Source organism: Schistocerca serialis, chromosome 12 (assembly GCF_023864345.2).
Source record: "Schistocerca serialis cubense isolate TAMUIC-IGC-003099 chromosome 12, iqSchSeri2.2, whole genome shotgun sequence".
Taxonomy (NCBI): domain Eukaryota; kingdom Metazoa; phylum Arthropoda; class Insecta; order Orthoptera; family Acrididae; genus Schistocerca; species Schistocerca serialis.
The window spans coordinates 106,688,931-106,716,872 of NC_064649.1; the positions used below are offsets into that span (position 1 = coordinate 106,688,931).

The 27,942-nt window shown below is 44.3% G+C and overlaps 1 protein-coding gene and 1 pseudogene across 1 annotated transcript in view; one reads left to right on the forward strand and one right to left on the reverse strand.

Moving 5' to 3' along the window:
• LOC126427971 (tyrosine-protein kinase Fer-like) overlaps nucleotides 1-27,942 on the forward strand; it is a 116,738-nt gene that overhangs the window by 65,054 nt on the left and 23,742 nt on the right. The window contains exon 4 of the mRNA XM_050089857.1: nucleotides 9,492-9,705. Coding sequence (XP_049945814.1) covers nucleotides 9,492-9,705 — 214 coding nt within the window. The remainder of the gene's footprint in view (nucleotides 1-9,491; nucleotides 9,706-27,942) is intronic.
• Nucleotides 303-420, reverse strand: LOC126428492 (5S ribosomal RNA; annotated as a pseudogene).

Sequence of the window (27,942 nt, forward strand, 5' to 3'; positions counted from 1 at the left end):
CCAGCATGGTTCAGGATTGCTGTTAGACCTTAGGTGTCCCTAAAACTTAGATGATAAGTCGATTCTAAAAAAGAAAGAAGCTAAGGCATCATAGTCTCCAATAAAACTAAACTAAAGGCCCAACGGTACCGACCGGCCGCCGTGTCATCCTCAGACCACAGGCGGCACTGGATGCGGATACGGAGGGGCATGTGGTCAGCACACCGCTCTCCCGGCCGTATGTCAGTTTCCGAGACCGGAGCCGCTACTTCTCAATCAAGTAGCTCCTCAGTTTGCGTCACAAGGGCTGAGTGCACCCCGCTTGTCAACAACGCTCGATAGACCGGATGGTCACCCATCCAAGTGCTAGCCGGGCCCGACAGCGCTTAACTTCGGTGATCTGACGGGAACCGGTGTTACCGCTGCGGCAAGGCCGTTGATCACAGCCTTCCATAGCTACCATTGTCAGACCAATCTTAGAACCGTACTGAGGATGTGTTGCCATCTTAGTATTTTTTTTGTCAGATATTAAGGAATTATGAATTGAGTGTGGTTGAAATTGAGAACTGAAAGTTTAATAGCTCACCCAGCTGCTATTTGCGCTGCCAACAGTGCTTACTCCGGCTCCTGGTAGAATCCTACACTGCTTGAGAGTTGCTAAGGAACAGAGATGTTATTGAACAGAGATAATAACAGGCAATGTTGGGCGCCACGAAATATAGTGCATACACAATGGAGGTGGAGTCACTAACTATTGGCACCTAGAATAACTTCAATAGTATAATAGGAACTGATAAGTTTGTATGTTGCATGGGACAACGGGGGTTATAATATGAGGTTGGTTTTTTGTTGCTAGGTGTGGTCGCGTCAGAGATATGAAGGTCATCTTTTTTTTTTTTAATGAGATGCTATAGTTTGGTACTTATTGTCTGATAGCAGCTATGGACACGAATCCAATGATGTGAAAAGTAAGGTCTTTGAAGGTCAACGAAGGTCAAAAAGGTGGCATGAACGTCCATTTACAGAAGGCGTTCGAAGTGTTGACCATTTGTATCAATGCAGTGCTGCAATCTCCTTATCATTAACTGAGAGGTATTCCTTATCACTTCGGCACTTATCGAATCACATGCTCTGACAATTCTTTCTCGCGTATCTTCAGGTGTAGTTGGAACGTCTTTATAAACAATGTCTTTTACAAATCACCATAATAAAAAATCCGGAGGCGTCTAGTCTGGCGAACGAGACGGCCACGAGACATTTCCTGTGCGTCCAATCCAACGATTTGGGAATTGTCTGCAACTCATTTCTAGTCATCAGCGAAAAATGTGCCGGACACCCATCGTGTTGATATCGCATTCTGCTTTTTTGTAGCTACGGTTGCAGGTTCGAATCCTGCCTCGGGCATGGATGTGTGTGATGTCCTTAGGTTAGTTAGTTTTAAGTAGTTCTACGTTCTAGGGGACTGATAACCACAGCAGTTAAGTCCCATAGTGCTCAGAGCCATTTGAACCATTTTTTTTGTTTTTTGTTCCTAAAGGTATTTCTTCCAATAACAGACCTAATGTTTCTTGCAGGAATGTGGTGTACTTCCTACCATTAAGATTTACTTCGATGAAATAGGGGCCTATAATTCTGTCCTCCAGAACCCCACGCCATACGTTCACCGACCACGTTGTTTGGTGTGTATCTTGCCGCAGCCAACATGAATTTTCAGTTGCCAAATAATGCATTGTATGCAAACTAACATTTCCATGGTTCGTGAATGTAGCCTCGTCAGTAAATAAAATCAAATTAATAAATGTGTCATCCCTCTGAATCTGAAGTTGAGCCCATTGGCAGAATTCAGTGCGACGCATACAATCTGTACCATTGAATTATTGGTGGAGACTGGCATGGTAAAGATGATATTTATGGTGATTTAGAACAACACTACTCTGGCTTATACCTGATTCCGTTGCTATCTGACTCGATCTAACGCAAGGATTGTAACACCATAGCTCTAATACTCCACTGATTTATTTTGCTTTGGTTTAATGTTACATCGTTGAGCTTCTGTAAATATTGTTTGATTGAACGATAACACAAAATTGTATACTCTTTTCTTTGTAAAAACTTTGGATGTTATGATTTGATTCTATACAACGTAGTATATCTGTCATTTAAATTCTTTGTCCCATTTGGAGGGAACAAAACTTACTATATATAATTGTAATTTCTGTGTGAATAATTTTGTGTAGCAACGTCAATATGTGCAAATGTTCTGTTTTATTTAATGTGTTTGTTTGCTGTTATGTAAACTGCTGACCTTCACTTGGGGTTCTTAGTTAGTTTGTATGTAAAAGGTGTAGTGGTTCCCCTCGGGAACGGAACTGTGTAGCGCGCGCAAATTGTGGTTGGCCTAGGTGGAAAAGGTGGAACTGAGAGTCAGTCGGGGACGAGCTACCAAACTGTGCACTGCCATGTAAATGTTGCGTATTGTGCTGGTTCCGAGAGAGGCTTTTTCTGCTACTTTCCAATGCCTCCGATGGATGAATAAATAGCTGGAAGGTTTCTGGAATTGGTATTCATCCTCGTCACCAAGAAGGGCCAAAGTCCAGCAATTCTGTCTGCAAATCCGCCTACCAACATGCAGTTGCCACCACATTGCGCAATCACTGTAAAGGAGTACTATAATAACGTACAGTGAAGGATCAGCTTATTGGGAGATTTAGTGTGCACAAATATAAGGTAACTTATAACTGAATTTATGTACCTACCTTGATTTTTTTTCTATCACAACACCTCTCAGGTTCCTCTCCAGTTGAGTTATGATTACCGAGTGTCCTATTTTGTGGAGAAAATGAAAGCCCCAAAGTTAGACAGTTTATTACATAATGTTATTTGATCTCTGATGAGAAGGGCATATTCAGATGTACTGTGGATTTAGTGAAATTGTGGGAGGCAGTAAATGTAGTTTTGTGAAGTTTCAAAGTCACCTATTTAATCATTTACTTGAAAGTAAAATTTGCTGTTCCTTTTATAAATTAAAGTTCTTAAAACTGAGGCTTATAAAGTTTTGCTTAGTTAATGATCATAGTGCTACCTGTAGTAAATTTTAAAAGGTGAGTCAGTTTCCTGCAATTTTGTCAACATTGTGTTTCACTGTAGTAAAAGTGGAAAACTGCAATAGTAGAAAATTATATGTTCATGATTGCTACCTGTTTTGTCTCTCTTGTGTATTGGAAGTCCATATTAACAGTATAACAGGATCCACAGTTTGTCTGTTATGCTAATGCTAGGTAACAAGTAATGGGAAGACCACTACTTATGAAAACCATAATTCCTTTATTCAAAAGATAGCGAAAAGCAATCTGTTAGTGGATTCCAATTAACTTCCATTTCAAATAGTAAAGTATTTAACTGAGAGAGACTTAACCCATGTCCAATTTATGATCCTGCAGTGAATGTTAATAGTAATGTTATAAAGACCATTCAGTTTGAACAAGTCCTGAAAGAAATAGAGTGTTTCGGTATCTGTTACATTTTTGCAAATAGTTTGTGCTGCTCTAGCTGCTAGCTTCAATCTCACCATAAACATATGTATATGTAAGAGTTCATTGCACTCGCGTGTGGCCAAGTATAGGTTGTGTTTATCTGTTAAAGTTACTCATACCTACTTTCTTAGACGAGAACGTTAACCTTTCTCTTGCCTAATTAGGCTGGCGACCGTTTTCCTTTTTCTTTAAATAGTGTAGATAGGCAAAAATATTGTTTGTTACTGTTCGAATATTTACGTAATTCTGACTTTTCGTTTTCTGATAAGCCACCTCCATTAGGTACAACACGGTCAACATAACAAAATTCCTCTCAGAGGGTAACACTGCTCTGTTGCGTTGTACCATAATTGCTATAACAAAATAGTTTTATTTCACAACCTGTTTCCAGCTTTAAGGTTATGGTACAGTAGTAGCAGACAGGAGTGTTATAGGATCTCGAACCACAGTGGCAAGAGTACCAATTTCCTTTGCCGGATGTTTCAAAAAATGGTTAAAATGCCTCTGAGCACTATGGGGCTTAACTTCTGAGGTCATCAGTCCCCTAGAATTTAGAACTAATTAAACGTAACTAACCTAAGGACATCACACACATCCATGCCCGAGGCAGGATTCGAACTTGAGATGGTAGCGGTCGTTCGGTTCCAGACTATGGCGCCTAGAACCGCTCCGCCACTCCGGCCGGCACCGGATATTTTTCCGATGCGTTGAAGATCCAGTTGTTCTCAATTTATCATACACATATTTAAATGTACGACGTGTAGGGTGAGTACATTGAGGATATGTTTCAGCGTATAAGTCTCCAGTTCTCACTGAATTTCGTTGACATTCTCCGTAAATTAGAAGCATATCGACTTGTTCTTCGAAGCAATACATCATTCACATTCTCTTGATTCGACGATACTAATCTTACCGTTCCTAATAGTGTAGTATTGTGAAACCGTCGAATTGTGTTTATACATCTCAATGGCACGTTAGATGGATACACAGTATTCGGGGAATATTTACTGTTTGCACGATATACGAGTGAGAATTGTCAGAGTATGAGCTTCGATAAGTGCCGAATGGCGAATTCCCGGTGAACGTCATCTGCCAGCGTGTGTAGTCCCAACAATAAAATTCGGAGGCTGTGATGTTATGGTGAGGTCGTGTTTTTAGTTGAGGGGGCTTGCACCCCTTGTTGTTTTGCGTCGTACTATCACAGCACAGGTTTATATTAAGTACCTTCTTGCTTCCCACTGTTGAAGAGCATTTCGGGAATGGCGATTGCATCTTTCAACAGATCGAGGACCTGTTCATAATGCACAGCCTGTGTGGTAGTAGTTGCACGACAATAACATCCCTGTAATGAACTGGGCTGCACACTGACCTGAATCCTACAGAACACCTTTGGAATGTTTTGGAACGTCGACTTCGTGCCAGGCCTCGCCGACCGACATCGGTACCTCTCCTCAGTGCAGCACTCCGTGAAAAATGGGCTGCCATACCAGCACCTGACTGAACATATGCCTGCGAGAGTGGAAGCTGTCATCAAAGCTAACGGTGGGCCAACACCATATTGAATTCCAGTCTTACCGATGGAGGGCGCCACGAAATTGTTTTTCAGCCAGGGGCGGGATATTTTTGATGATATAGTGTATGTTTTGAGAGGTAGAAGGTTCTGCTAGAGCACGAAGTTCAAAAATGGTTCAAAAGGCTCTGAGCACCATGGGACCCAACTTCTGAGATCATCAGTCCCCTAGAACTTAGAACTACTTAAACCTAACTAACCTAAGGACATCACACACATATATGCCCGAGGCAGGATTCGAACCTGCGACCGTAGCTGTCGCGCGGTTCCAAACTAAAGCGCCTAGAACCACTCGGTCACCCCAGCCGACCTAAAATGGCTCAAATGGCTCTGAGCACTATGGGACTTAACTTCTGAGGTCATCGGTTGCCTAGAACGTAGAACTAATTAAACCTAACTAACCTATGGACTGACATTGTAATTCTGTCAGAGACAGCAAAGGACTTGGAAGAGCAGTTGAACGGAATGGACAGTGTCTTGAAAGGAGGGTATAAGATGAACATCAACAAAAGCAAAACAAGGATAATGGAATGTAGTCGAATTAAGTCGGGTGATGCTCAGGGAATTAGATTAGGAAATGAGACACTTAAAGTAGTAAAGGAGTTTTGCTATTTGGGGAGCAAAATAACTGATGATGGTCGAAGTAGAGAGGATATAAAATGTAGACTGCCAATGGCAAGAAAAGCATTTCTGAAGAAGAAAAATTTGTTAACATCGAGTATAGATTTAAATGTCAGGAAGTCGTTTCTGAAAGTATTTGTTTGGAGTGTAGCCATGTATGGAAGTGAAACATGGACGATAAATAGTTTAGATAAGAAGAGAATAGAAGCTTTCGAAATGTGGTGCTACAGAAGAATGCTGAAGATTAGATAGGTAGATCACATAACTAATGAGGAGGTATTGAATAGAATTGGGGAGAAGAAGAGCTTGTGGCACAACTTGACTAGAAGAAGGGATCGGTTGGTAGGACATGTTCTGAGACATCGAGGGATCACCAATTTAGTATTGGAGGGCAGCGTGGAGGGTAAAAATTGTAGAGGGAGACCAAGAGATGAATACACTAAGCAGATTCAGAAGGATGTAGGTTGCAGTAGGTACTGGGAGATGAAGAAGCTTGCACAGGATAGAGTAGCATGGAGCGCTGCATCAAACCAGTCTCAGGACTGAAGACCACAACAACAACAACAACAACAACCTAAGGACATCACACACATCCATGCCCGAGGCAGCATTCGAACCTGCGACCGTAGCGGTTGCTCGGTTCCAGACTGTAGCGCCTAGAACCGCACGGCCACTCCGGCCGTTAGACGAAACATAAGAACATGAATTTCCCCCGCCGGCCAGAGTGGACGAGCGTTTCTAGGCGCTTCAGTCTGGAACCTCGCGACCACTACGGTCGCAGGTTCGAATCCTGCCTCGGGCATGGATGTGTGTGATGTCCTTATGTTAGTTAGGTTTAAGTAGTTCTAAGTTCTAGGGGACTGATGACCTCAGATGTTAAGTCACATAGTGCTCAGAGCCATTCGAACCATTTGAATTTCCCCTTTCAATGGCTCGTAATGAAGTAAGGAAATCTTCAAGACGTTCTTGAGATGCGGTCCAGTTGCAGCAGACTGTAGATTATGTTAAATAGCGGCGAGATGGGATGGCTTCGGGCGTCAACAGCATTCGGAGTTCCGCAGGCTACGCCTAGAACACGAACTACGAATACGAACAAAATCTTCTCCTGAGTTCAGAAAGGACTAGGTAGATTCCAGACAGGTTTGTAGCGTGAACTGGTACGCCATCTGGAACTATTTGTAGTCGCGCTTGTTTGCTGTGACCATGAACGAGGTGAGACAACTTGCATTCGAAACAGCCGAGAAAAGGAAAGAGAAAACTTACTTTTGGAAAAGAAATATTGTATGAAAAAGGCCTTTTTGGCGACAACAGTGATGCGTCCGAAGACTTTCACTGTTTGTACTGCTTGGAACTTAAAAAGCATTCAAAACGCGGACAACTCTCGTTACGGTTTCAGAATGGTAATTTGTAGGTACAAATTACATGTCCTGGAATAAGCCACAGAAAAAACTTCATTTGTGATGTCTTTAACTAGATAGGATTGTAGAGGATCATTTTTTCAAAAACGGAACTAATTTTCTCTCTTCATGGGTTCACATTCGTAATTCTATTTTCCGTCTCCGCTTTTTGTACGGTTGAGGTGAGAAACATTAATTGATACTGTTGCAGAATTGTTTCAGGCGTAGTCTTTTATTTGTTAACTGCGAGTCTATTAAACTTATCAAATATCTAACGTTTATCTGAATTTTTCCTTTTTTTTTTTTTTTTGCTTCTATGTCATTTTAGACTCACATATTATGCACTTTTTACAAGAATGTCCACAACTTATAGTTTACATTAATTTACAGACATATCTTCAAAGATAGCGAAACCTACAAGTGAATGACGCTCGGTCCCGATACAAATTTCATTTAACATCATGGTTTATGAAGCAGTAATGACCTAAAAACAAAATGGTATATCATTTTGGCTAGACTTCGCCTGCGTGGCTACTATCTTAACTTATTAACGACATGAAGTGAGACTGCGTTGTAATGGTGCTCTCAGGGGTCAATATTCCCAGACACAAAAGGGTATTTCGATCAGGGCAGTTTCTGTGCGGATTTCTGTATGCGCACAGATTGACTTAGCTCAGACGTGAATGATGATTCTCAACATGTGGTGGATGAAGTACACTACTGGCCGTTAAAATTGCCACACGACGAAGATGACGTGCTACAGACGCAACATTTAACAGACAGGAAGAAGATGCTGTGATATGCAATTGATTAGCTTTTCAGAGCATTCACACAAGGTTAGGCGCCGGTGGCAACACCTACAACGTGCTGACATGAGGAAAGTTTCCAACCGATTTCTCATAAACAGCAGTTGACCGCCGTTGCCTGGTGAAACGTAGTTGTGATGCCTCGTGTAAGGTGGAGAAATGCGTACCATCGCGTTTCCGACTTTGATAAAGGTCGGATTGTAGCCTATCGCGATTGCGGTTTATCGCATCGCGACATTGCTGCTCGCGTTGGTAGAGATCCAATGACTGTTAGCAGAATATGGAATCGGTGGGTTCAGGAGGGTAATACGGAACGCCGTGCTGAATCCCAACGGCCTCGTATCGCTAGCAGTCGAGATGACAGGCGTCTTATCCGCATGGCTGTGACGGATCGTGCAGCCACGTCTCGATCCCTCAGTCAAGAGATGGGGACGTTTGCAAGACAACAACCATCTGCACGAACAGTTCGACGACGTTTGCAGCAGCACGGACTATCAGCTCGGAGACCGTGGCTGCGGTTACCCTTGACGCTGCATCACAGACAGGAGCGACTTCGATGTTGTGCTCAACGACGAACCTGGTTGCTCGAATGGCAAAACGTCATTTTTTCGGATGAATCCAGGTTCTGTTTACAGCATCATGATGTTCGCATCCGTGTTTGACTACATCGCGGTTAACGCATATTGGAAACGTGTACCGTCATCGCCATAATGGTGGCGTGATGGTATGGGGTTCCATTGGTTACACGTCTCGGTCACCTCTTGTTCGCATTGACGGCACTTTGAACAGTGGACGTTACATTTCAGATGTGTTGCGACCCGTGGCTCTACCCTTCATTCGATCCCTGCGAAACCCTACATTTCAGCAGGATAATGCACGAACGCATGTTGCAGGTCCTGTACGGGCCTCTCTGGATACAGAAAATGTTCGACTGCTGCCCTGGCCAGCACATTTTCCACATCTGTCACCAACTGAAATCGTCTGGTGAATGGTGGTCGATCAACTGGCTCGTCACAATACGCCAGTCACTGCTCTTGATGGACTGTGGTATCGTGTTGAAGCTGCTTGGCCAGCTGTACCTGTACACTCCATGCAAGCTGTGTTTGACTCAATACCCAGGCGTATTAAGGCCGTTATTAATGCCAGAGGTGGTTGTTCTGGGTACTGATTTCTCAGGATCTATGCACCCAAACTGTGTGAAAATGTAATCACATGTCGGTTCTAGTATAATATATTTGTCCAATGAATACCTGCATATCTTCTTGGTGTAGCAATTTTAATGGCCAGTAGTGTATACGCATAGTTGCGGATGTATATGATAATGTTTAGTTTGAGGAGTGCTCAACTGTGCGGTCATCAGAGCCCATACAAAGTCCCAATTTTTTTCGCAGACCAATTTAGTCAGTGTCACGAATGATAATGATGAAATGATGAAGGCAACACAAACACCCAGTCCCCGGGTAGAGGAAATATCCAGCCCGGCCGGGAATTGAACCCGAGACCTCAAGATCCAGAGGAAGCAATGCTAGCCACTGGACCACTAGCTGCGGCCACGGATGTAGATGTGTGTACACCTGTGTTACAGGGCTACTTTGGGGAGGTGTTCCTAGGGCTGCTGAGGAGCTCTGGGGAGAAGGTGGCGGTCAAGATGTCCAAGGTGGACCTGCCCGACGAGCGTCGGCGTGACATCATAGACGAGGGCCAACTGCTCCACCGCTACAGACACCGCCACGTCGTCGGCTTCGTCGGCATGTGCCTCTACCACAGCACCATCATGGTCGTCATGGAGTTTGTCCCAGGTGGGTCCTCACCGTACTTCTCTCAAAGGCTCCGTACCGTGTCACGAACCAAATCAACCTCTCTTACCATACATTTTTTTTATCAGAACAAATTTATTGTTAAGAGTCAGAATTTGGTGACAATATTTTTCTATGTAGTCTCCACCACGTTCTATGGCCGTACACCAACATTATGGAAGAGCATGTGTTCCCTGCTAGTAAAAGCCTTTGTCCTGTAGGCGTAGCCATGTTTTCACTGCATGGCTGGCACTCATCTCATCTTCAAAGTGTGATCTCCGTAGAGAATCTACGACTTGGAGCAGGAGAGGCACCACAGGACATTTTAATTTACTCTGTCTATACTTTTACAAGTAAATTCATAAAACTTTGTCACCATGACCAGGAAGGATTCAGGATTCATACTCGTAGCAGCGGAAGTTCGAAAACATAACAAAATAATTTTTTTTTACATGTGAAATTTGATCATTTTTTCACTTACTATTGGTTGCATTTGATGCTATAGGTACACTTTTCTTCATAAGTAAGAGAGACTGTTCGATGAATTTTGCACAGCATACAAACCATACTTACAGGTGACAAACTCTAGAATTTATTTAATTTATGGAAAAATGAATAAACTGTAGCGTTTTAAGCTTTATGTTTAGAAGAAATCATATTTTGTAGTTAATTATCTCAATTTTTACCACAGTTTTTAATAGATTTGGAAAATTCTAGAGTTTCATACACCTGTAAGTATGGTTTGTATGCTGTGCAAAATTCATCAAAGAATCTCTCTTACTTGTGAAGAAAAAAGTACCTATAGCAACAAATGCAGCCAATAGTAAGCGAAAAAATGATGAAATTTCACATGTGAAAAATTTTATTCTACATCTACATCTACATCTATACTTCGCGAGCCACCTTACGGTGTGTGGCGGAGGGTACTTATTGTACCACTATCCGATCCCCCCTTCCCTGTTCCATTCACGAATTGTGCGTGGGAAGAATGACTGCTTGTAAGTCTCCGTATTTGCTCTAATTTCTCGGATCTTTTCGTTGTGATCATTACGCGAGATATATGTGGGCGGTAGTAATATGTTGCCCATCTCTTCCCGGAATGTGCTCTCTCGTAATTTCGATAATAAACCTCTCCGCATTGCGTAACGCCTTTCTTGAAGTGTCCGCCACTGGAGCTTGTTCAGCATCTCCGTAACGCTCTCGCGCTGACTAAATGTCCCCGTGACGAATCGCGCTGCTTTTCGCTGGATCATGTCTATCTCTTCTATTAATCCAACCTGGTAAGGGTCCCATACTGATGAGCAATACTCAAGAATCGGACGAACAAGCGTTTTGTAAGCTACTTCTTTCGTCGATGAGTCACATTTTCTTACAATTCTTCCTATGAATCTCAACCTGGCGCCTGCTTTTCCCACTATTTGTTTTATGTGATCATTCCACTTCAGATCGCTCCGGATAGTAACTCCTAAGTATTTTACGGTCGTTACCGCTTCCAATGATTTACCACCTATGGCATAATCGTACTGGAATGGATTTCTGCCCCTATGTATGCGCATTATATTACATTTATCTACGTTTAGGGAAAGCTACCAGCTGTCGCACCATGCATTAATCCTCTGCAGGTCCTCCTGGAGTACGTACGAGTCTTCTGATGTTGCTACTTTCTTGTAGACAACCGTGTCATCTGCAAATAGCCTCACGGAGCTACCGATGTTGTCAACTAAGTCATTTATGTATATTGTAAACAATAAAGGTCCTATCACGCTTCCCTGCGGTACTCCCGAAATTACCTCTACATCTTCAGATTTTGAACCGTTAAGAATGACATGTTGTGTTCTTTCTTCTAGGAAATCCTGAATCCAATCTCAAACCTGGTCCGATATTCCGTAAGCTCGTATTTTTTTCACTAAACGTAAGTGCGGAACCGTATCAAATGCCTTCCTGAAGTCCAGGAATACGGCATCAATCTGCTCGCCAGTGTCTACGGCACTGTGAATTTCTTGGGCAAATAGGGCGAGCTGAGTTTCACATGATCTCTGTTTGCGGAATCCATGTTGGTTATGATGAAGGAGATTTGTATTATCTAAGAACGTCATAATACGAGAACACAAAACATGTTCCATTATTCTACAACAGATTGACGTAAGCGAAATAGGCCTATAATTATTCGCATCTGATTTATGACCCTTCTTGAAAATGGGAACGACCTGCGCTTTCTTCCAGTCGCTATGTACTTTACGTTCTTCCAGCGATCTACGATAAATTGCTGATAGAAAGGGGGCAAGTTCTTTAGCATAATCACTGTAGAATCTTAAGGGTATCTCGTCTGGTCCGGATGCTTTTCCGCTACTAAGTGATAGCAGTTGTTTTTCAATTCCGATATCGTTTATTTCAATATTTTCCATTTTGGCGTCCGTGCGACGGCTGAAGTCAGGGACCGTGTTACGATTTTCCGCAGTGAAACAGTTTCGGAACACTGAATTCAGTATTTCTGCCTTTCTTCGGTCGTCCTCTGTTTCGGTTCCATCGTGGTCAACGAGTGACTGAATAGGGGATTTAGATCCGCTTACCGATTTTACATATGACCAAAACTTTTTAGGGTTCTTGTTTGGATTGTTTGCCAATGTTTTATGTTCGAATTCGTTGAATGCTTCTCTCATTGCTCTCTTTACGCTCTTTTTCGCTTCGTTCAGCTTTTCCTTATCAGCTATGATTCGACTACTCTTAAACCTATGATGAAGCTTTCTTTGTTTCCGTAGTACCTTTCGTACATGATTGTTATACCACGGTGGATCTTTCCCCTCGCTTTGGACCTTAGTCGGTACGAACTTATCTAAGGCGTACTGGACGATGTTTCTGAATTTTTTCCATTTTTGTTCCACATCCTCTTCCTCAGAAATGAACGTTTGATGGTGGTCACTCAGATATTCTGCGATTTGTGCCCTATCACTCTTGTTAAGCAAATATATTTTCCTTCCTTTCTTGGCATTTCTTATTACACTTGTAGTCATTGATGCAACCACTGACTTATGATCACTGATACCCTCTTCTACATTCACGGAGTCGAAAAGTTCCGGTCTATTTGTTGCTATGAGGTCTAAAACGTTAGCTTCACGAGTTGGTTCTCTAACTATCTGCTCGAAGTAATTCTCGGACAAGGCAGTCAGGATAATGTCACAAGAGTCTCTGTCCCTGGCTCCAGTTCTGATTGTGTGACTATCCCATTCTATACCTGGTAGATTGAAGTCTCCCCCTATTACAATAGTATGATCACGAAACTTCTTCACGACGTTCTGCAGGTTCTCTCTGAGGCGCTCAACTACTACGGTTGCTGATGCAGGTGGTCTATAGAAGCATCCGACTATCATATCTGACCCATTTTGTTATGTTTTTGAATTTCCACTGTTATGAGTGTGAATACCGAATCCTTCCTGGTCATGCTGACAATGTTTTATGAATTTATTTCTAAAAGTATATCCAGTAGAAAATAAAATGTCCTGTGGTGCCTCTCGTGCTCCAAGTCGGCCCATTTGACGTCCTACCCTCCTTAAGCTGTGCAAAGAGATGCAAGTGCGAGGGTGCCAGGTCTGGAATGTAGGGTGGACGAGGCAATGACTTCCAACTCAATTTGGCGATGTGTCCCCGGGTTCTCAGATTTGCGTGTGGGCATGCATTATCGTGTTGGATCACGATTTCTGCTGGATTCTTGTCCGATCGAACTCTTAGAAGTTAAGTCCCATGTTGATCAGAGCAATTTTTGAACCCATCGCCCAGCTGTACTCCTATCAACAGCAGCATCGCCATACACTGCACACGAACTTTTTTGGATGTTCTTTCTCTGCACAAAAGAATTCAATAACAGGACGCGGCTTGTAACGTAAATCATATGTAGACGCCATTTTAACGTTGTACTACGGCTCTGCCATCTGTCAGAACGATTAGAAATTTCACCGGCGCACAGAACAAACATTAAATGTGAAGCACCAACAACGACATTTGTCTACGTATATTAATGGTCTTTTTTTTGTAAAAAAAGTGGGGCATTACTTATTGAACGACCCTCGTGCGTTAACTGAGATGATTCGTGTCCGTGTTACTACCGTTAGTGCAACCTACCTGTGAGAACTGATCTATTTAAAACTACAGCAACTGGAAATAAGCAACGATAACACAGGAAAAGCTACGTTTATAGCATTTGTAGACTTAGAGAAAGCTTTTGACTATGTTGAATGGAATACTCTCTTTGAAATTCTAAAGGTGGAAGAGGTAAAATACAGAGAGCGAAAGGCTAATTGCAGTTAGTAGAAAAACGAGATGGCAGTTATAAGATTCGAGAGGCATGAAAGGGAAGCAGTGATTGAGAAGGGAGTGGGACGAGATTCTACCCCATTCCCAATGTTATCCAATACGTATATTGAGCAAGCACTAAAGGTAACAAAGGAAAAATTTGGAGTAGCAATCAAATACCAAGGGGAAGAAAGAAAGCCTCTGAGGTTTGCCAGTGACATTCTAATTCTGTCAGAGACAGCAAAGGACTTGAAGAGCAGTTGAACGGAATGGACAGTGTCTTGAAAGGAGGATGTAAGATGAACATCAACAAAAGCAAAACGATGACAATGGGATGTAGTTGAATTAAAACAGGTGATGCTGAGGGAATTCGATTAGGAGATGAGACACTTAAAGTAGTAAATGAGTTTTGCTGTTTAGGAAGCAAAATAAATGATGATGGTCGCAGTGAAGGATATAAAATGTAAAGTGGCAACGGCAAGGAAAGCGTTTCTCAGAGAAATTCGTTAGCATCGAATATAGATTTAAGTGTCAGAAAGTCGTTTCTGAAAGTATTTGTATGGAGTGTAGCCGTGTATGGAAGTGAAATATGGACGATAAATAGTTCAGACAGGAAGAGAATAGAAACTTTTGAAATGTGGTGCTAAAGAACAATGCTTAAGATTAGAAGGGTTGATCACATAACTAGTGAGCAGGGACTAAATAGAATTGGGGAGAAGAGGAGTTTGTGGCACAATTTGTCAAGAAGAAGGGATCGGTAGGTAGGACATGTTCTGAGGCATAAAGGGATCACCAGTTTAGCACTGCAGGGAAACGTGGAGGGTGAAAACTGTAGAGGCAGAGCAAGAGATGAATACACTAAGCAGATTCAGAAGGATGTAGGTTGCAGTAGTTACTCAGAGATAAAGAGGCTTGCACAGCACAAAGTAGGATGCAAAGCTGCATCAAACCAGTCTTTTTACTGAAGACCACCATAACAACATCAACAACAACATAGGTTCCAGTCACTGGGCTAAAATGACAAAGGGAGTCCCACAGGGTACAATTTTGGGACCACTCATATTCCTTATACAGGGTGAGTCAGGAGGAGAGGTACATCTTTGAGAGATGATACTAGTGGTGATTCTGAACAAAAGCTCCTAATAAACGTAGGCCCTTTTTTATCCGTTTAGCCGTAAACCGATGGAAATACACTCCTGGAAATGGAAAAAAGAGCACATTGACACCGGTGTGTCAGACCCAGCATACTTGCTCCGGACACTGCGTGAGGGCTGTACAAGCAATGATCACACGCACGGCACAGCGGACACACCAGGAACCGCGGTGTTGGCCGTCGAATGGCGCTAGCTGCGCAGCATTTGTGCACCGCCGCCGTCAGTGTCAGCCAGTTTGCCGTGGCATACGGAGCTCCATCGCAGTCTTTAACACTGGTAGCATGCCGCGACAGCGTGGACGTGAACCGTATGTGCAGTTGACGGACTTTGAGCGAGGGCGTATAGTGGGCATGCGGGAGGCCGGGTGGACGTACCGCCGAATTGCTCAACACGTGGGGCGTGAGGTCTCCACAGTACATCGATGTTGTCGCCAGTGGTCGGCGGAAGGTGCACGTTCCCCCGTCGACTTGGGACCGGACCGCAGCGATGCACGGATGCACGCCAAGACCGTAGGATCCTACGCAGTGCCGTAGGGGACCGCACCGCCACTTCCCAGCAAATTAGGGACACTGTTGCTCCTGGGGTATCGGCGAGGACCATTCGCAACCGTCTCCATGAAGCTGGGCTACGGTCCCGCACACCGTTAGGCCGTCTTCCGCTCACGCCCCAACATCGTGCAGCCCGCCTCCAGTGGTGTCGCGACAGGCGTGAATGGAGGGACGAATGGAGACGTGTCGTCTTCAGCGATGAGAGTCGGTTCTGCCTTGGTGCCAATGATGGTCGTATGCGTGTTTGGCGCCGTGCAGGTGAGCGCCACAATCAGGACTGCATACGACCGAGGCACACAGGGCCAACACCCGGCATCATGGTGTGGGGAGCGATCTCCTACACTGGCCGTACACCACTGGTGATCGTCGAGGGGACACTGAATAGTGCACGGTACATCCAAACCGTCATCGAACCCATCGTTCTACCATTCCTAGACCGGCAAGGGAACTTGCTGTTCCAACAGGACAATGCACGTCCGCATGTATCCTGTGCCACCCAACGTGCTCTAGAAGGTGTAAGTCAACTACCCTGGCCAGCAAGATCTCCGGATCTGTCCCCCATTGAGCATGTTTGGGACTGGATGAAGCGTCGTCTCACGCGGTCTGCACGTCCAGCACGAACGCTGGTCCAACTGAGGCGCCAGGTGGAAATGGCATGGCAAGCCGTTCCACAGGACTACATCCAGCATCTCTACGATCGTCTCCATGGGAGAATAGCAGCCTGCATTGCTGCGAAAGGTGGATATACACTGTACTAGTGCCGACATTGTGCATGCTCTGTTGCCTGTGTCTATGTGCCTGTGGTTCTGTCAGTGTGATCATGTGATGTATCTGACCCCAGGAATGTGTCAATAAAGTTTCCCCTTCCTGGGACAATGAATTCACGGTGTTCTTATTTCAATTTCCAGGAGTGTAATTAGGAATGGGAAATGCGTAACGTCGTCCTTACTAACTGTGTCAGTAGGCAGTTAACTTGTGCATGGCGCAGTTGCTTACCTCAAGTCTCAGTGCGACAGTGCTTGTCGCAGTGCACCGTACTACAGTGTTGTTCCGTGAACAACGAGTATAGTTTTGTGTAGTGAAAACGCAACGGATCTTCACACATGCAGACTATGTTGACAAACGTGGAACGCGACCCCACTACTAGCTCTAGAGGAATTGCTGCCCAGCTTGGTATTCCCCAAACACGAGTGATAAGCACAGTACTCGAGCACGGTCTGTATCCCTTTCATCGGCAGAGTCTACAACATCTGCTCGAAGGAGATGTTGCCGCCTGGCAAAAATTCTGTCAGTGGATCATTGCCAATGAGCTATTAATTCCACGTATTCTGTTCACTGATGAGTCAACATTTACCCGCAACGAAATCAACAACACGCACAACTCTCATGTACGGGCAAATGAAAATGTGCGCGCTACTGTGGAAAGGAATTTTTAACGACGTTTCTCAGTCAATGTGTATTATTGATGACCATCTCATCGCTCTAGTTTTTATAGATAACCGTCTTACTGGGACACTGTATCTTGAGTTTCTTCAAAATGAGTTACCAGAATGTGTGGAGGATACCCCTTTCTCGTATGTGCACTACTGGCCATTAAAATTACTACACCACGAAGATGACGTGCTACAGACGCCATATTTGACCGACAGGAAGAAGATGCTGTGATACGCAAATGATTAGCTTTTCAGAGCATCCACACACGGTTGGCGCCGGTGGCGACACCTACAACGTGCGGACATGAGGGAAGATTCCAACAGATTCCTCTAACACAAACAGCAGTTGACCGGAGTTGCCTGGTGAAACGTTGATGTGATGCCTCGTGTAAGGAGGGGAAATGCGTACCATCACGTTTCCGACTTTCATAAAGGTCGGATTGTGGCCTATCACGATTGCGGTTTATCGCATCACGACATTGCTGCTCGCGTTGGTCGAGATCCAATGACTGTTAGCAGAATATGGAATCGGTGGGTTCAGGAGGGTAATACGGAACGCCGTGCTGGATCCCAACGGCCTCGAATCACTAGCAGTCGAGATGACAGGCATCTTCTCCACATGGATGTGATAGATCGTGCAGCCACGTGTCGATCCCCGAGTCAACAGATGGGATCGTTTGGAAGACAACAATCATCTGGACGAACAGTTGACGACGTTTGCAGCAGCATGGACTATCAACTCGGAGACCACGGCTGCGGTTACCCTTGACGCTGCATCACAGACAGTGATGGTGTACTCAACGGCGAACCTGCGTGCACGAATGGCAAAACGTCATTTTTTTTCGGATGAATCCAGGTTCTGTTTACAGCATCATGATGATCGCATCCGTTTTTGGCGATATCGCGGTGAACGCACATTGGAAGCGTGTATTCGTCATCGCCATACGAGCATATCACCCAGCGTGATGGTATGGGGTGCCATTGGTTACACGTCTCGGTCACCTCGTGTTCGCACTGACGGCACTTTGAACAGTGGACGTTACATTTAAGATGTGTTACGACCCGTGGCTCAACCCTTCATTCGATCCCAGCGAAACCCTACATTTCAGCAGGATAATGCACGACCACATGTTGCAGGTCCTGTACGGACCTTTCTGGATACAGAAAATGTTCGACTGCTGCCCTGGCTAGCACATTCTCCAGATCTCTCGCCAATTGAAAACCTCTTGTCAATGGTGACCGAGCAACTGGCTCGTCACAATACGCCAGTCACTACTCTTGATGAACTGTGGTATCGTTTTGAAGCTGCATGGGCAGCTGTACCTGTACACGCCATCCAAGCTATGTTTGACTCAATGCCCAGGCATATCAAGGCCGTTATTAATGCCAGGGGTGGTTGTTCTGGGTACTGATTTCTAAGGATCTATGCACCCAAATTGCGTGATAATGTAATCACATGTCAGTTCTAGTATACTATATTCTCAAACGAATACCCATTTATCATCTGCATTTCTTCTTGGTGTAGGAATTTTAATGGCCAGTAGTGTACTTTGAGCTCTTTGATGATATTGCTTCACTACACGTAATAAAAATTGCCCCTTTTTATCACACAGTAAAAGCTGAAACAGTGGATTAGTGCAAGATCGGGACAACAACAATACTTATTACACAGTTACTTACTTGCGTTAAGAAAGAGCAGAGTTATTAAATTTAACTACTTCAGACGTTCCGGTAAACATTTAACAATGTCCTAATGGAGTAAAAACTCCGTCCGGACATGTCTTGGAAGGCCCTGCGGTACCGACCGGCCGCCGTGTCATCCTCAGCCCACAGGCGTCACTGGATGCGGATATGGAGGGCCATGTGATCAGCACACCGCTCTCCTGGCCGTTTGTCACTTTATGAGACTGGAGCCGCTACTTATCAATCAAGTAGGTCCTCAGTTTGCCTCACAAGGGCTGAGTGCACCCCGTTTGCCAACAGCGCTCGGCAGACCGAATGGTCACCCATCCAAGTGCTAGCCAAGCCCGACAGCGCTTAACTTCCGTGATCTGACGGGAACCGTTTTTACCACTGCGGCAAGGCCGTTGACCCTAATGGAGTACAACTGGTGAATATTTCAGTTATATTGGAAGGTGACGTACCACAATTACAGCACTTCTACGAAGTGGCTATATATTTTGGCTCTGTAAGCTTTTAGTGCTACTATTTTCAGATGTGGTCTAAACTCTTCATTACATCTTGTGAGGCTTATCATAAGTCCAAGATTAGCCTACACAGCCTTGGACTTACAGTGCTGTTTGGGCTAATATGTGGGTTGTAAAAACTTCTGGGGTGAGAGAATTTTATAACTGCCGACAATTAAGGTTCGCGTTTTCGAATATTCTCTTAGAGTAAGTCTCTCTCAGCTGACTGTTGGGATAGCTCAGACTTCAGTGGCGTGGTTTGGGTGCCGACTGCGTCACAACTTTTCAGTCACTGTTGGGTGTTGTTCTGTTTGATGTCCTCTCTCATGATGGAACGATCAACTCTGAAGTGTATCGTGCAATCATTAGGAAGTTCTAGAAACGATTTCAGCATGTATGTCACCATAAAAAAGGAAAGTCTGCACCCCCGAAAGGAGCTCATAATACTTCACTGGGACGTGCCTCCTCAGCCACCATCCAGCCCGAATCCCACATCTTCCAACTTTCATCCGTTCTAAAAATGGCTCTGAGCACTATGGGACTCAACTGCTGAGGTCATTAGTCCCCTAGAACTTAGAACTACTTAAACCTAACTAACCTAAGGACATCACACACATCCATGCCTGAGGCAGGATTCGAACCTGCGACCGTAGCAGTCCCGCGGTTCCAGACGGCAGCGCCTTTAACCACACGGCCACTTTGGCCGGCTTTCATCCGTTCTGCCCAATGGACGATGCACTCTGTAGGGAGGAGTACGTGGATGATGGGGATGTTACTGATGCAGCAAGACATTGGCTCCGACATCAACCAGTAGAGTAGTGCAATAGGGGCACGGTGAGGCGGCGTACAGCCTTCTTATTGAACGGAGATTATGTTGAAAAACAGAGTTTTGTAGCGAAAAGAGTGGGCAATAACATGGTGTACAGGAATCCTGAATGAAACAATCCTGATTGCAGAAGAAAATGTTTTGCGTTACTAATTGAAAGCCCCTTGTGATACGAATGGTATCTAAAAACTTACTCCTCTTCAAATGGCATATTTTCATAGCTTGCCAATACGAAAAAAAAAAATACGGCATTTGAGGTTTGTAAACTTGTAGTCCAACACAACATCTGCTCTGTTGACTCTGACTTTTTTTTTTTTTTTTTTTTTTTTGTGTCCTCAGTCTTCTGGCCGGCCGCGGTGGTCTCGCGGTTCTAGGCGCGCAGTTCGGAACCGCGCGACTGCTACAGTCGCAGGTTCGAATCCTGCCTCGGGTATGGATGTGTGTGATGTCCTTAGGTTAGTTAGGTTTAAGTGTGTGTGATATCTTTACGGGACTTAACTGCTAAGGTCATCAGTCCCTAAGCTTACACACTACTTAACCTAAATTACCATAAGGACAAACACACACACCCATGCCCGAGGGAGGACTCGAACCTCCGCCGGGACCAGCCGCACAGTCCATGACTGCAGCGCCCTAGACCGCTCGGCTAATCCCAACCGGCGAGGTTTAAGTAGTTCTAAGTTCTAGGGGACTGATGACCACAGCTGTTAAATCCCATAGTGCTCAGAGCCATTTGAACCATTTGAACCATCAGTCTTCTGACTGGTTTGATACGAATTCCTCTCCTGTGCCAACCTCTTCATCTCAGAGTAGCACTTGCAACCTACGTCCTCAGTTACTTGCTGGAAGTATTCCTATCTCTGAATTCCTGTACAGTTTCAACGCTTGTAATTCGCTCTAGTTCCATGGAAGTCTTTCCCTGATGTCTTAACAGATGTCCTATCACCCTGTCCCTTCTCCTCGTCAGTGTTTTCCACATATTCCTTTCCTCTACGATTCTGTGCAGAACCTCCTCATTCCTTACCATATCAGTCCACCTAATTTTCAACATTCTGCTGTAGCACCACATCTCCAACGCTCCGGTTCTCTCTGTTCCAGTTTTCCCGCAGTCCAAGTTTCGCTACCGTACAATTCTGTGCTCTAGACTTACATTCTCACAAATTTCTTCCTCAAATTGAGGCCTATGTTTTATATTAGCAGACTTCCCTTAGACGGGACTGCTCTTATTGCCCATACTAGTCTGCATTTAAATCCTCCTTGCTCCATCTGTCACGTATATTTTGCTGCCTAGGTAGCAAAATTTCATAACTTCCTCTACTTCGTGACCATCAATGCTAATGTTAATGTTCTCTCTGTTCTCATTTCTGCTACATCTCATTAATTGGTGTCTTTCTTCGATTTACTCTCAGTCTATATTCTGTACTCAGCAGACTGTTCATTCCATTCGGGAGAACCTGTAATTCTTCATCACTTTGACTGAAGCATTGTAATGGTTCACCTTCTATAAAAACGGCCAAAATCCGAAAGGATTTTATACTTTTTCAGCGCTGTGTAGCAGGGAATTCCACATTACGATGTCACCAAACTACTCCCACTATGTTATCTTTCATACCTCTTGTGAGGATGGCTTTAGCATAAGCCACATAGTATGAGAAAATAATATGGAAATAGGGCATTATAAAAATGTGATCAGATGTAAAACGTTTTGAAGAAATTATTTGTTACTTTTATTTTGAGCTAGTTCATCAGTGTGCATCACTGAGGCTGCTGATTGGTTGTCAGCTCCAGCATCAGTGTGAATGAGTGACAGCAATGTTGTGATGCCAGGCTGGTGGATCCCTGCTGCGGCATCTACTGGGATTACAGAATGACACAACCCACAGTGGTGTTGCAGCAGTATACTGTGACGTGCTGGATGGCATGGCCCAGTGCAATCCATGAACAGTGTGCAAAAGGTGACCAGCCAAGTGCTGGTATTTAGTAGGTGGGTCCGCTGCTCTGGTTCCTGTAGTAGCACAGGCCGACATTTTCCACAGAGGCGCTGAAGGCACTGACCTACCTGGGAGCCACAAAGTGTGTGCTAGGTTAGTCATCGGCAGGTCCAATCAGTACACCATGCTATGTGAACTCAAATGGGAATCGCTGGAGGGATGAAGACGCTCTTTTTGTGAACTGCTGTTGAGAAATTCCAACGGCCCAGGTTTTGTGACAGACTGCACAGTGATAGTTTTCCCTCGAACCATTTTCGAGATGATCGAGAACGTGAATGAGTAGTGTGGCCATCACGAAACTAGACATCTCAAGGTCACAGATTTGCCCTGCAGTCTGCCGGCGCTAAGTGCCCTGTTGCCATATGTACACCTAACAGCACTGTAGCTCAGCGTCTTGTGTATGTCCTCTGTTTCTGTGCAACATCATATGTTCACGTGTGGCTTCAGTCCTCCATGGAATGGTACACTGAAACGTGTTTGGTAGTGAGTGAAAGGCAGGAGCAGGCCGACATGTAGTGCTGCTCCAGTAGGTGTGTGTAAAGAGCAAAAATGCATTTGAAAACCATCTAAAATTTTCGTCGCGAATGTATCCAATGATTTGTTACTGATCTGGCCAACAGTAATAATAAAAATTTCGCGCTAGTTCATAAAATGACAACTAAACTTTGTAGTCTTTCTGAACCAGCTGTGTTTCATGTTAACAGAACAACAACGTCGGCAGGCTCTCTAGAAGTGAACATGTGTTTCGATTCTCCAAGAAATGGATATACATGAAGCACCAAAGAAACTGGTATAGGCATGCTTATTCAAATACAGAGAAGGCAGAATATGGCGCTGTGGTCGGCAACGCCTCTACAAGACAACAAGTGTCTGACGCAGTTGTTAGATTGGTTAGTGCTGCTATACTCGCAGGTTATCAATATTTAAGTGTGTTGGAACATAGTGTAATAGTCGGCATACGAGTGATCTGACACACCATCTACAAGCGACGAAGTGGGAACTTTCCTGTACAAACATTTCACACATGTGCTGTGAATATCAGGAATCTCGCAAAACATCAAATCTGCGATATCAGTGCAGCCAGAAAAAGATCCGGCAACAACAGGACATCCATGTACTGCAAGTCTCTAGAGGGACGGAAGGTTCCAAATGATTAGAAAAGAGCACAGGTAGTTCCAGTTTTCAAGAAGGGTCGTCAAGCAGATGTGAAAAACTATAGGCCTGTATCTATGACATTGATCTGTTGTAGAATTTTAGAACATGTTTTTTGCTTGTGTATCATGTCATTTCTGGAAACCCAGAATCAACTCTGTAGGAATCAACATGGAGTCCAGAAACAGCGATCGTGTGAGACCCAACTCGCTTTATTTGTTCATGAGACCCAAAAAATATTAAATGCAGGCTCCCAGGTAGATGCCATTTTCCTTGACTTCCGGAAGGCGTTCGATACAGTTCTGCATTGTCGCCTGATAAACAAAGTATGAGCCTATGGAATATCAGACCAGCTGTGTGGCTGGATTGAAGAGATTTTAGCAAGCAGAACACAGCATGTTGTTCTCAATGGAGAGACGTCTACAGACGTTAAAGTAACCTCTAGCGTGCCACAGGCGAGTGTTATGGGACCACTGCTTTTCACAATATATATAAATGACCTAGTACATAGTGTCGGAAGTTCCACGCGGCTTTTCCCGGACGATGCTGTAGTATACAGAGAAGTTGCAGCATTCGAAAATTGCAGTGAAATGCAGGAAGCTCTCCAGAGGATAGGCACTTGGTGCAGGGAGCGGCACCTGACCCCTAACATAGACAAATGTAATGTATTGCGAATACATAGAAAGAAGGATCCTTTGTTGTATGATTATATGATAGTGGAACAAACACTGGTAGCAGTTACTTCTGTAAAATATCTGGGAGTATGCGTGCGGAACAATTTGAAGTGGAATGATCATATAAAATTAATTGTTGGTAAGGCGGGTGCCAGGTTGAGATTCATTGAGAGAGTCCTTAGAAAATGTAGTCCATCAACAAAGGAGGTGGCTTACAAAACATTCGTTCGACCTATACTTGAGTATTGCTCGTCAGTGTGGGATCCGCACCAGGCCGGGTTGACAGAGGAGATAGAGAAGATCCAAAGAAGAGCGGCGCGTTTCGTCACAGGGTTATTCGGTAAGCGTGATAGCGTTACAGAGATGTTTATCAAATTCGAGTGGCAGACTCTGCAAGAGAGGCGCTCTGCTTCGCGGTGTAGCTTGCTGTCCAGGTTTCGAGGGGGTGCGTTTCTGGATGAGGTATCGAATATATTGCTTCCCCCTACTTATACCTCCCGAGGAGATCACGAATGTAAAATTAGAGAAATTCGAGCGCGCACAGAGGCTTTCTGGCAGTCGTTCTTCCCGCGAACCATTCGCGAGTGGAACAGGAAAGGGAGGTAATGACAGTGGCACGTAAAGTGCCCTTCGCCACACACCGTTGGGTGACTTGCGGATTGTAAATGTAGATGTAGATGTAGACAACCACTGAAGAGAATTGTTCAACGTGACAAAAGTGCAAATTGCTGCAGATTTCAATGCTGGGCCATCAAAAAGTGTCAGAGTGCGAAGCATTCAACGAAACATCATCGATATCATCTTTCGGAACCGAAGACCCACTTTTGTACCCTTTACACAAGGCTTTACGCCTTGCCTGGGCCTGTCAACACTGACACTGAACTGTTGATGACTCAAAACATGTTTCCTGGTTGGACAAGTCTCGTTTAAAATTTTATCGAGTGGATGGACGTGTACGGAAATGGAGACGACCTTGTGAATCTGTGGACCCTGCACGTCAGCAGAGAACTGTTCAAGCTGGTGGTGGCTCTCTAATGGTATGGGGCGGGTGCTGTTGGAGTGATATGGGATCCCTGATATGTCTAGATACAACTCTGATAGGTGGCATGTTCGTAAGCATCCTGTATGATCACATGCATCCGTTCATATCCTTTGTGCATGTCCTTTGAGAATTTTTTTCTCAGGATGTGTTATAGATATCAATGTCAAATTTGGTCAAAATGTTTGTTGATGTTTCCTCTACAAACTGGAATTTTTTCGACCGTAAGTGTCGAAGAGCAAAGGCGGAATTGCCGTCGGAATGAAACAAAATTTCGATGTAGACCTCCACACTCGGTATGTCACAGGTCAGCCGGCTCGTCTAAAATCAAAATTGAGTTGACGTTAGCGAAGTATATAAGATTCTTTAGGAGTTGTACCACGCTTAAGTTATTTGGACCATATGAAGCAAATAGGGTTTTTTCCTTGATTTTTCAACTTCGTCGGCCTAGTAAAAATATTTATAGTTGATGGATTGGAATAAAAGCGGTACAAATCCTAGACAATTTAGCTAGCTTTGTCGGAAACAAAGAATCATGACAATCGATTCAGTAGATTTGAAGTTACCATACCGAGCAATGAAAAACGTCATTTCGAGAAAACTACGCCAGTCACAATACTACATATAGTATTGACTACATATAAATGCACGTTCAATCTGCTATTTTGGGTCCATAAACTAGTCCTTCCTCTTCCTCACAGAGGGCGTTCTGCTCTATCTGGGCCATCCTGCGCTGCTCCAGAGCCGCTCGTACGCCCGGTGACAAGCAGTTTTAGGCCGCTCGAATCCGGTGGTCGTCCGAATACTTGGCGAACTTCGTCAAATAGAGTCCCAGGGTGACGTCCATCGTTGTCATGGTCTTCAGAGTTGCTGAATACCCTTCGTTGAAGCTGCTTACTGCCAGGAAAGTCGCAATCTCCACAGTCTCCCCACCAGAATGCAAATGCCCGGGAGCCAACTTCCAAACACACACGTTCAAACTTCCATTTGAATTTTGTGTGTTTCCTCCCAAGCACCGATACAATAACTCGTCCTCCGAAAGAAAAGAACTGGTGCGTGAGTAAGGCCGATTTCAGGCAGGTGCAAAAATTTGTTCAATCGCGAATAACAAACATTTCCGTTCCGCGTTCGGAAAAACCGTTTCAGGGGTGGATTCTAAACGCTTTTATGGATCCAAAGGGGCAGTTAAAAAAAATCGATTTTTTGAACCAGAAGACAGTAAACCTCCCCTTAATAATCCTTCACTGGCACCTACTGGAGACCTCTGACTTGTCGCAGATCGAGTCACTGCTCACCCACACCCAGCAGTGGTGACCCATCTAGATCCTGACCTCAACGACCTGCCACCATGGTTCAATGCAGCGTCTGACCCCCATGGGTTCCCATAACTTTGGAGTGGCACTTGGAACACTGCTACAATGCTACAATAAAATATCTGGGATGTCACATCATTAATTCAAACCGAAGTGAGGAAAATGTGTTTTCAAGCCGGGTCCTATATGAGGGTCAGGCTGAATGCGTTGCTTGTAGTAACAATCACAGATTCTTAGCGAGCACCAATGTATTCTCAATTTAGTACACAGTACCTGCTTCCATATGATTTTCATGGAAGTACAAGACCGCATGTACTCATTTCCTGAAGCAAAGTTAAACATTAACTTAGTTTTACTTAAATGAAATACCCAAACACAGAGTACATGTGTTGCCTATCAGAAAACTAGCCACAGGCTGGGTAGAGTGAGCTGTCCTAACTCTTTCCCTCCTGACCGCTCAGGGCACATGTTCGTAAGCATCCTGTATGATCACATGCATCCGTTCATATCCTTTGTGCATGTCCTTTGAGAATTTTTTTCTCAGGATGTGTTATAGATATCAATGTCAAATTTGGTCAAAATGTTTGTTGATGTTTCCTCTACAAACTGGAATTTTTTCGACCGTAAGTGTCGAAGAGCAAAGGCGGAAGTGCCGTCGGAATGAAACAAAATTTCGATGTAGACCTCCACACTCGGTATGTCACAGGTCAGCCGGCTCGTCTGAAATCAAAATTGAGTTGATCAGCCCAGTCCGTCAATCACTTGCAACATGAAACTAATTCTTTAATTATCCTTGAAAGCCAGTTTAGAATAACTGAAGCTGTAATACCCAAAGGCGGATAGTCGTCTTCGGTTCACTGGTAGAATTTTTGGAAGATGTGGCTCATCTGTAAAGGAGACGACTTATAAAACACTAATACGACCTATTCTTGAGTACTGCTCGAGCGTTTGGGATCCCTAACAGGTCGGATTGAGGGAGGACATGAAAGCAATTCAGAGGCGGGCTGCTAGATTTGTTACTGGTAGGTTTGATCATCACGCGAGTGTTACGGAAATGCTTCAGGAACTCGGGTGGGAGTCTCTGGAGGAAAGGAGGCGTTCTTTTCGTGAATCGCTACTGAGGAAATTTAGAGAACCAGCATTTGAGGCTGACTGCAGTACAATTTTACTGCCGCCAACTTACATTTCGCGGAAAGACCATAAAGATAAGATAAGAGAGATTATGGCTCGTACAGAGGCATATAGGAAGTCATTTTTCCCTTGTTCTTTTTGGGAATGGAACAGGGAGAGAAGGTGCTAGTTGTGATACGAGGTACCCTCCGCCACGCACCGTATGGTGGATTGCGGAGTATGTATGTAGACGTAGATGTAATTAGATACAAGTCAGTGTGGATAAGGTATTCAGTATTCTTAGAATAGTGTATAACCACTTAAATACTAAATATAGACAATAAAAATTAATTATCTTGGCGCCAAGTCTCATATGGGATTCACTGCTCTCTGTCGACACTTTTAGCAGAACTCAGCATGTTCTCCTACCATTTCAGTGCTTACTGGCTAACGGTTAGTTGTTGAGTTGGTAGGATGAACACAGAATACTGTGGCCAATAGATGCGCAGTCAGCGGCGCGAGGGGGG